The 10,245-nt window shown below is 42.9% G+C and overlaps 3 protein-coding genes across 5 annotated transcripts in view; 2 read left to right on the top strand and 1 right to left on the bottom strand.

Moving 5' to 3' along the window:
• syvn1 (synovial apoptosis inhibitor 1, synoviolin) overlaps positions 1-3,309 on the top strand; it is a 14,510-nt gene extending 11,201 nt beyond the window's left edge. Inside the window, exons 14-17 of the mRNA XM_046031302.1 lie at positions 1-115; positions 1,885-2,068; positions 2,218-2,333; positions 2,424-3,309. Of these exons, the coding sequence (XP_045887258.1) occupies positions 1-115; positions 1,885-2,068; positions 2,218-2,333; positions 2,424-2,641 (633 nt within the window). The 3' untranslated portion in view covers positions 2,642-3,309. The remainder of the gene's footprint in view (positions 116-1,884; positions 2,069-2,217; positions 2,334-2,423) is intronic.
• A 575-nt stretch (positions 3,310-3,884) lies between these two features.
• gpr137 (G protein-coupled receptor 137) overlaps positions 3,885-10,245 on the bottom strand; it is a 7,851-nt gene continuing 1,490 nt past the window's right edge. For all 3 annotated transcript variants that reach the window (XM_046031307.1, XM_046031305.1, XM_046031308.1), the window contains exons 2-8: positions 7,923-8,397; positions 7,538-7,587; positions 7,150-7,390; positions 6,665-6,814; positions 6,383-6,508; positions 5,302-5,420; positions 3,885-4,830 (exon numbers count right to left, since the gene is read on the bottom strand). In XM_046031307.1, coding sequence (XP_045887263.1) covers positions 4,734-4,830; positions 5,302-5,420; positions 6,383-6,508; positions 6,665-6,814; positions 7,150-7,390; positions 7,538-7,587; positions 7,923-8,303 — 1,164 coding nt within the window. In that variant the 5' untranslated portion in view covers positions 8,304-8,397 and the 3' untranslated portion in view covers positions 3,885-4,733. The remainder of the gene's footprint in view (positions 4,831-5,301; positions 5,421-6,382; positions 6,509-6,664; positions 6,815-7,149; positions 7,391-7,537; positions 7,588-7,922; positions 8,398-10,245) is intronic.
• pld7 (phospholipase D family, member 7) overlaps positions 8,374-10,245 on the top strand; it is an 11,224-nt gene continuing 9,352 nt past the window's right edge. The window contains exon 1 of the mRNA XM_046031297.1: positions 8,374-8,424. Within this exon, the coding sequence (XP_045887253.1) occupies positions 8,389-8,424 (36 nt within the window). The 5' untranslated portion in view covers positions 8,374-8,388. The remainder of the gene's footprint in view (positions 8,425-10,245) is intronic.

The following is a 10,245-nucleotide window of genomic DNA, read 5'->3' as shown; positions in this document are numbered from 1 at the left end:
GCTGCTGCTGCTGCTGCTGCTCCGGGATCAGCAATCCCGGGCTTCCCCTTCTCCTTCCCCCCTCCTCCCTTCCCCACTGCCCCATGGCTCCCCATGCCACCTCCTCCTCCATTTGGTAAGCACAAACACTCTGAACTGTCTTTCAGATTAAAATGAACATAAGCTTGGTGACTTGACACTCTATAGAAAATAAGTAGAAAGACGGGGTGAGCACAACGTTAACCTCTTCCTCCCCAGCTAGTTCTGGCAAGAAGGGTCCAAAATTAAAGAGAAGATTCCGCACCTTTTATGTGGCTGTCCAGTCAGTGTTGATGGTAAATGTAGTCAGTTGAAGCAATGCATTCCTTAGTGTGTTATATCAACCGAGGAAGCAGAGTTCTCCTGCAGGTGCAGCTATGCAGGTAGTGTCTACATGTACCAGGATGCATTGCATGCGAGCTTCTGACACCCGCTCTGATCAAGCTAGCTGCTGGGTACTAATCAAATTTACACAACGTTGCCAAGGATATTAACTTCTGCATATTTTCACATGAAGCTATATCGTTATCATCAGGGCATGTCTATCAAGTACATTTACATGCAGGAGCAACACACATACACCGGTAGAACAGGCTTCTTTATAACAAGTAAGTTAACACTTGCTGAGCTAGAGCTGCAGTGGGAAGTTCCACAAAAAGCACCATTAAAAAAACTGTTACCAGCATCCAACCTACTAATCTTGCTATTTCTGTGGTTTAAATGAGGCTTAAAGCTCACACAGTTTCTCTTGACTGTCCCTCAATAGTACAACATTAGTCCGTGATCACCCCAGCCTGCTAACTTGTAACGCTAGCTATAACTTTGTTGGCCAAAACATAGCGTTAGGTTACAAAAATACTCACTCGTCTTTTCCACTTCATCTTCGGGATGCCCGAAGAAGGTCTCCAGCATACTTAAGTTGAATTGAAGAGCAAAACTTTTACGCATAATAACGCACACTGTGGCTCTCGGGGTTGGCGTTGGCGACATCATCCAACAAAAACTGACCGCGCTGAAATTCATTGCAGCAGAATGATTCGACTTCTGTTGGCATTGGAGAGCAATTTAAGCAAAAGCACCATCATTAGCCGTTTGTCCTCGGCAGCCCGGGTTGTGGAAGGTCCCCGGGGGCCATATCCTCTTGCACAGCGGTGACTGCAGCGGCAGCCTCGACCTCTCGCTGCATTTCTTCTGTCTCGAATAAATACATCTGAATGTCCGAGTCACTTAACTTAACTTTCCATAAAAATGCTGGTCTTCAATCAATTCTGTTTTCTCACAAAATTAGTTCCACCACATACAAGCAGGTCTTATTTGTCGAGTACTCTCTTCCGCCACAAACTCACTGATCTCATTTATTTTATTTGCCAACGTAGATTTTCTTTTAAATTTATAGTTTTGGCAAGTGGTCGGTGGTAATTTTGAACCCTGCTGTCATGCCGCTATATTAGAAATAATAGGGAAATGTGCAATTTTAGATTTATGTGGATGAGTCCTATTGTTAACATCTTACTTCTTCTATCAGCCTTTGTTTAAGGAAGTGCTGTGCATTATCGTAACATCAACTATCCGGTCACACTGTGTGAAAGTACCATTTCCCACTTTATTTATTTGTCAAAATGCAGCATTTACAGTTGTATCTAAGAAGCAGCCATCAATAAGTTAACCCCAATATGATACAGTAAACTACAGTGAAGACATTCAGCTGCAGTAACTCCCTCTCAGATTGACTGATAATAAAGATGAACGGTATTTGTAGAGCACTTTTCAAATCAAGTTACACAGTTTCACACGGAGCAACACTTTTAATAGTTCCACATTTTAAGTTCCACTTACATTCTGAGTGTTGCCTCTCCTCCCCTCCAGTGTCATCAATGCCTCCGCCTCCTCCGTCTCTGTCCCGGCTGTCAGAGGAGGAGCTGAGGGAGCTGGAGGCAGAAGGCCGAAGGGGCCTCGAGGCCAGGCTCCAGTGTCTCCAGAACATCCACACCCTGCTGGACGCCGCCATGCTCAACATCCACCACTACCTCAGCACGGTGGCCACACTCAAGTAACCGAGCCTTCTCTAGTTGAAGTCGCGTGTGCTTTATTTTATTCTTTTGACAAATAAAGCTTGAATTGGTTGTTAGAAGTAGCTAGCCTACTCATGTTGAATTAAGCGTATGCTTCATTATCCTTCTGCTGCTGTGTTCTCCACAGTCCTCCTCGGGCTGGGGGCAGCGCTGGAGAAGCCAGTGGGACAAACAACGCTGCTTCATCTCCTGCAGCTGGCGGCAGCACGGACAGTGCCAGCCAGGAGAAGGACTCTCCCAGCTGTAAGTAAACTGACACTTCACATCAACACCCAAGATGATTAAACAAAAAACCTTGGACCCTGACTTGATATATTTTTTTTCTGTTTCCAGCTGAGCGGGTCGAGGGAGCTACAGTCTCCTCTCAGCTACCTGACTCTACTTCTCCTGCCTTGGACACAGAAAGCAAAGAAAAGATGGACGAAGGAGCGGTGTCTGTGGGGGACGAGGATGGAGAACCCAACGCCGCAGAGCTGAGGCGCCGCCGCCTTCGCAAGCTAGAGACCGCAACATCGTCGTCAGCATCGTCCTCACCCCCTCCAGACAATTGACCCGCGTTCTGACTCAGACATATTGCTCTGGACCAACAGGAACTCTGAGCTGATTGACCGTTGCTTTGGGTCCTCATTGCCTCTCGTCCTCGTGGCTCTCGCCTTCCACAGGCTCAGGTTTCTAACTGTGTCGAGTTGGACTCGCGCTACTGGGAGTCGCAATGATCTTTACCGCTTATCTGGACTGTTTGTGTCAGAAAGCAATAGCACGACTTTGTCTTTTGTTTTGCCCCCACACCCCCCCAATGACTACTGCAATAACGCAGCTGCAGGTTTGTAGGTGTAATCAGGTGGAAAAAGGAATTCAAATCCAGTCATTTTGGTCAACGTGAGAGAGACTTGAGAGATTTGTGTTTGGTAGTTTTTACTGTCGGTGAGGTCTTTGCCATCACTTAGATTTTTTGTTTAATTCAGCTTTCTTCAGTATAACGGTGGTCGCATTCACCACATCAACATGTTACAAAGCACCTGGATCGGGGTCGGATCCAGTGACTTCAATCAAGGGAAGATGATAAACGCTTTTGGCTTTCTTTTTCTTTAACATTCATCACTCTTCTGTTGCCACTGCAGACGCTGTAACACAATGATTTATTGAATGTGTACATACTGTATAAAGAGTTTTAATAGGATGATCTGTACATAATGCAGAATAAACTGTTCGACTGAAAGGCAGGGGCATAACATGTCTATTGATTTGTATCTTCACAAACTGACGCCAGGTGGCTCAGGGGGTTCCTATTATGAATCTGAGTGGTCACAAGATGATTACTGTAAAGGAAAAGTTAAATCTGTTCGGTCAACATCTCATCAGAGGGTTTATATGAAGTGTTCTTACATATTTTAGATTCAGCCTCTGGTTTCCAGTAATTTCATCTCTTAATCATTTGGCAAAAATATGAAACGACAAATTACCCTCAGTGAAGCTCATGTCTGCTCTGTAATATTATTGCTGTTAGATAATGCAGTAATGCTTTACTAACAGAATCTGTCATTTCTAATTATCGGGAAAATAGGAATTTCCTTGAAAGAAAAGCTTTAATTTATTATTGGCAACATTATTCCCAATATACTCTTATACTATATACTTTCCTTTACACATTAACAATTATAATTTTTTTGTTTCAGCTGACCAGTGTACCATCAAATATTATAAAATAATATAATTATAAAAATTATTTTCCATATAATTAGTACCAAATTACATTGCTCTTTCTGTGAAACTTCCATGGAAATTATGCAGAAATCACAAACCCGAAGTTTTTTATTGATTTGTTGTTTACATAGTAAATGTCAGTCATGGTAAAGTCAAAACCACAGTAAGCCTTATTCCAGTAAAGACATAAAAAGGAGAATAACACTTCATTTTGAGCTACAATTAAAAGATGGAACTGAATAAAATAAGTTAAACTTAGTATACAGGAAGGGATTAAGAATAAAAAATCAACTCAGTAGCAGACAGAAAAATAAATCCTGCAGCACCTGCAAGACATCACTAGCCTTGATGAAAACTGTACACTAAATACCACAAGAGATAGGTGATCTTTGTATTTTAGTCAATGTCCTATACACTTGAAACAGTGTATGAGAAGAGTTACCTTTTTCACAAAACTGCAAAGTAGTATCTTCAATGGTTACACAGGGTTATCAAATGCTGTGAGCTTATGGACTACACGGCAGTATTAGTACGTATATTAATTTAATAAAGGAATGCTAACGAAGATAAATGTGCCATTTTTAGGAATTGTAAGAGCTAGTTTGCCTTGTTTTATCCACAATATGACTTATTTAAAACAAGCTAACAAATTGTTTCTAAATCTCAGCTTAACCTTTATAAGGAGATCACTGACATCTGTCTGGGCTTTTCCCACCAAGTTTGTTCCCTTTGAGCTAAGAGAGATTTAAATATATTCTCTGTTCAAAAACTAAACTACAAGGTGCATATTCACTGTTTGGTGATGATTTCCTGAGGTTTTCAGTGCAAAATAACTGCTGACACAGGGGGGTCACTCCCGGCCAGTAGCTGTGTGTGGTTTGTCCTTGAGATGAATGTCATCGAGTACACAGTGGCCCTGATGGCGGTAAGGGGTCAGGGTCAGGTCTGGGGGGTGGAGTAGAACGAGTGGTGCTGGTGGCTCTGGTCTGGAGGATTGCTGGCGAACAGGAGGGGAGCGGTCTCTGATCCGTACCAGCTGAAACAGAACGAGAAGATGAGGAACAGATGGCAGCTGTTCCTCCTGTGCAGTGTTCTCTCGAAATTTATCTTAGTAAAGTGAATACCTTTGAGTATTTTAACTGTAGGCAAATAAAACAAGTCATTTAAACATGTTGGTTTCAGCTGCAAGAAACTGTGATGGCCATTTTTCACTATATTTTGTCATTTTATTAGCCAAACAATTAATCGATTAATTGTGAAGATAGTCTCCAGGTTCATCAACAACTGAAATCATTGTTACTTACAACCCTATATCAAATAAAGGAAGCAGTACATTATCACACTGGAGAAGCTGGAACTAGGAAATTAGATTTTTTCTCTTTAAAAAAACATTTTCAGTGATTAATCCAATATCAAAAGTTGATGAACAGCTTTCTGTTTGACTAATTCATTAATTGACTAATGATCTCCGCTCTCCTAATGAGTCTAACATGGTTTGAATGAGTACCTTGAGTGCGGATGTGAACTGCGTGCCCATGGGACAGGTGCATCATCTTCGCTGCCTTGAGGGTCATCGAAGAAATATGGACGAGGTAGGACCCTGTTGTTGACGGCCAGGCTACTACTCTGTGACAATTAGAAAAAAAACACTGCTTCAGCAATGCACGTCCTGTCCCTCATGTTTCATTTCTAAATGTCTTTCTGTAGTTGACGTTTTGTCCAGCTTCTGTCAGATGTACCATGTCAGATGCTCACCATTATTGGCACCCCTTCATTTTTTGCATAACCTCTACAATATCTTCAGAAATAAATAGAAATGTACCAAATTGATATCATCAGGATCTTTTAATTGGAGGTCCAATGTAATTAAAGTAAAGAAAATAGTCTTTTCCTCAGCAATGGTGTCTTCCTTGGCCTTCGCCCATGAAGCCTTGTTTGGTTTAGTGTGCAGCGTATGGTACTTGTTGAAACCATGACCCCAGACTGTTCCAGGTTGGCCTTCAGGTCTTTGGATGTTTGACGTGGTGTTTTGTCCACCATTCGCACCAACCTTCGCAGACTTCTCACATGGATTTTTCTCTTCCCCCCCACATCCAGGGAGGTTCTTGACAGTTCCATGCTTGGAAAACTTTTTAATAACTAATTATGCACTGTTGAAACAGGGATGCCAAGGTCTTTGGAGATGCCCTTTATAGGTCTTGTGTTTGCTAATTATCGCACTTCTGATGTCCTCAGACAGCTCCTTTGTCTTCACCATTGTGATAAAGGAACAGGGGATAACAGATGGCTTTTTAAAACACGGAAGTTATCATTCATTGGCTAATTCATGGGCACAGACAATTTATCACAGGTGATTCTCATTTGTGATTTACCACAGGTGAGTCACAATGTGTTTCCATACTGATTTACAGCAAAGGGTGCCAATACCAGTGACACAGCAAGCTTTAAGAATTTCTATTTTTTCCTCCCATTGTTTATTGTTTTTAATTGTTGTTTATCATTTGCTCTTTTGTATCAATCACAAGTTCCACATTATGTACTTAAACTTCATGCGTGCCAATAATGGTGAGCAGGACTGTACTAACTACCTCTTGAGCAGGCCGGCGAACCCTGAAGATGAGGAGGAGCAGACTGGTTGGGAGCAGCTCCCATATGAAGAGGATGATGCCAAAGGCCAGGTAGCCCCTGTCGCCTAGTTCACTACGCAAGTCAGCCTACAAATAAACATGCAGAGTTATCTAGTTATGTTTTGGCATTTTTACAGGCCTGGCTATCAAACTTAACAATAAAACATAACAGCCAACTTGAACCAGGCCGTAGAGTGTATTACACTGTTTCAGAGGGCCTCAACTCAAACATTAGATGCTTACCTGGTCAGAGACGTTGTACCAGTCAAAGTTGAATGACTCCACCGGGTAGCTCTGAGACAGGATGAGGACTGCCAGGTTGTAGCAGGCTCGACTGGCAAACAGCAAGATTACTGCTGCTCCCAGTGCTGCTGTCCGGCACACTGTGGTCCCCTGGTCAGGTAAAAAGAAGGCACTGTTAGTATGGAGTACCATCTGAATTACAGAGGAGGGTAAGAAGGGGTTTATGTTTAAAGCGGTACACCAGTGATTTGTACAGCACTTCCATAGAATTGGGGGACTCACAAAAGTCGCACTAATAAAACATCGGTCACAATAGATGCAGCGATGTCCTGACTTTTAGACAACCTAGAGCCACAGAAGACATTATACAACGGTCTTCACAGGCTGAATAGGACTAATCACTAGGAGTAAACTAATCTTGATGTGTAAAATGGACTGAGCACCCCTTTATCTTGTGTTGCTTTTAACATTATAACTTTGCCCACCTTGCTGATCAGGTAGGGGCTGGTGGAGCGCGAGTGTTTGGTCAGGAGCAACAGCACGGTGGCCAGAAACACGGCCTCCAGGATGAAGAGTGAGTCGTTGACTAGAACTCGTATCAGGACCAGTTTCCAGGTCCACTCCTGTGACCCACCGCCGACGCCTCTGTCCCCGAGGGCCGCACAAACCACGTTGACGCAGAGGAAGATGGCGCTCAATGCACCGTACATGCACCGTGCCGGCCACCTGTGGAAGACATGGAGGCCAGAGTGACAAATGGGTTAGTAGTCATATGGTGTTTCCGAGGCTTAATCAGGGTTCAGAACAAAAGCCTCACATAGAATTGTTCCATGTGCAAAAATGGCTTATTCTTTACTGTAGAGTGAAACTTACAGTCCTCTGTCCACTCCTGAGATACAAATCTCTCTCACTTTGAGTAACACCTGTGGTGCAAGAGAGAAATAAGCAACTGAGTAAACAGCAGACATTAAGAATGAAACTAAAAGCAAAAGAAATGTTTACTAAACATCTGTAAAGCTTTTACTAACTCTAAATGCTGTTTGGCAGACAGCTACCGAAAGGAATTCCCCTGCTCGGCATGCGAGGTGGCCTTGGTTTGTGATTATTATATTTTTTTTAATTATGACAAGTGTGTTTATCACTATGCTGGCATCAGACCAATTCTTTTTTATTAATTTCTCTCAGTATTTCCCTCCACATTACAGCTGGTGTGACCAGGCTACAAATAAATAACCCCTGTCCTGTTCTCAAATCTTACCTGAGTGAAATACAGGTTAATGAGGCTGAGCGTGAAGAACTGCAGACAGACAGGGAAGCAGTAGAGCAGCCAATAGATTGCAACAGGTAGGTGGTTGGCCTCCAAAGCGTTACAGAAGTAAAAGGAGAACAGGGTGGTGCGGAGGGCAGCCCAGAGCAGGCAGAGGTACAGAAAGACACTCTGGTAGCTCCATCGTTTGTGTCTGTAGAGGTAGAGAAGCCAGAGCTGGATGTACACCACCAGGAACAGTGCAGAGTACAGAGTGGTGTAGAGGACAGTAAAGCTAAGTTGGACCGAGGGGGCCACAGCCGGACGCAGGGGGGCCGGGGTAGGCAGGGTGGAGGAGTTGGGAGGAGGGGCAGCTGTGACTGGAGCTTCCATTGGGAGTACTGACAGGACTGACTAACTGTCCACCACCATCACAGAGGAAGTGCCAGACCTTCTCCTCTCAGCCTGAAGGACATACATGGGAGACCTAAAGACAGAAACGTCATCACAAGAGGTCAGCAGGCCATGAACAGAACAGTGAGCAAGAAACGGAAAACTGTATATCTTCACTCGTATGGTTGGACATGCATACCGTGACACCACATTTGTCAACATGTTTGTGTTTTTATCTGATCTTTAACAACATAAAGTATCTGTCTGCTGTTTAATTTACTGGATTTGCCAAAAATAACACCGATTCCTATTTGGTTACTTAAAGTGTTAATAGTTACACATACAGTCCCCTCCAAAAGTATTGGAACGGTAAGGCAAATTCCTTTTTTCTTTTGTTCACTGAAGACATTTGGGTTTAAGATCAAAAGATGAGTATGAGACAAGAGTTCAGAATTTCAGCTCTCATTTCCTGGTATTCACATCTAGATTTGTTAAACAAATCAGGACAAACCGTTTGTTTGAACCCAGCCATTTTTCAAGTGAGCAAAACTATTGGAACATGTGACTGACAGATGTTTCTTGTTGCCCAGGTGTTGCCTTTTAGGTTGATTGTCCAAACATTAAATAGCTCTGCATGACGAGTCTAAGTTTTCATGCTTGGTTCGTAAACCAACATGAAGACCAGAGAGCTGTCTATGGGAGAAAAGCAAGCAACTGTCAAGCTGAGAAAAGAAGGAAAATCGACCAGAGCCATTGGACAAACATTGGACATAGCAAGCACAACAATTTGGAAAGTCCTGAAAAAGAAAAACTACTGGTGTACTGAGCAACAGACGTCCAACAGGTCAGCCAAGGAAAACAACAGTAGTTGATGACAGAAATATCGTGAGAGCTGTGAAGAAAACCCCCAAAACATCAGTAAGTGACATCACAACCTCCACAGTGCAGGGGTGAAGGTATCACAATCCACTGTTGGAAGACTCAGAGAGCAGAAATATAGAGGCCACACCACAAGATGCAAACCACTCATGAGAAGGAAGAATCGGAAGGCCAGATTGAAATTTGCTAAAGAAGCACAGAGATGAGGCACAAAAGTTCTGCAACACAATCTTATGGACTGATGAGACCAAGATTAATCTCTAGCAAAGTGATGGAAAGGCCAAAGTGTGGAGAAAGGAACTGCTTATGATCCGAAGCATACAAGCTCATCTGTGAAGCATAGTGGAGGTAATGTCATGGCTTGGGCGTGCACGGCTGCTTCTGGAACAGGCTCATTAATATTTATTTATGATGTAACTGATGATGGTAGCAGCAAAATGAATTCAGAAGTGGACAGAAACATTTTGTCTGTCAATTTACAGAGAAATGCATTGAAACTAATCGGGAGGAAGTTTACACACTGCCAACAAAACAAAGGACTTCATCAGGGGAAAAAAGTGGAAGGTTTTAGACTGGCCAAGTCAATCAGCTGACCTTAACCCAATAGAGCTGCATTTCACCTCCTTAAGAGGAGACTGAAGGGAGAAACACCCCGAAACAAACAAGAAGTGAAAGAAGCTGCGGTAAAAGCCTGGAACAGCAACACAAATGAAGAATGCAACAGTTTGGTGATGTTGATGGGTCGCAGGCTTGAGGCAGTTATTGCAAGCAAGGGTTATGCCACCAAATATTAAATGTTATTAGGGCCCGAGCACGACCGTGCGAGGTCCCTATTGAATCTGCTCGGATTTTTTTTTTTTTTTTTTTTTTTTTTTTTCTGCAAAGTAGGCCCAAATGACATGGCCTAAACATACTCGAAAACTCACCAAAATTTGCAAACATGTCAGAACCGGTGAAAAATTTCGTATTCTACAAGTTTCGCACATGGGCGTGGCAAAATGACTCGCTAGCGCCACCTTGAAAATTGGAAATGATTAGCCCCTCGTTCACGTTCAACCTACAT

Source organism: Micropterus dolomieu, linkage group LG19 (assembly GCF_021292245.1).
Source record: "Micropterus dolomieu isolate WLL.071019.BEF.003 ecotype Adirondacks linkage group LG19, ASM2129224v1, whole genome shotgun sequence".
Taxonomy (NCBI): domain Eukaryota; kingdom Metazoa; phylum Chordata; class Actinopteri; order Centrarchiformes; family Centrarchidae; genus Micropterus; species Micropterus dolomieu.
Note: the sequence above shows the minus strand (reverse complement) of the source record. Positions and strands in the feature narration are given on the sequence as shown.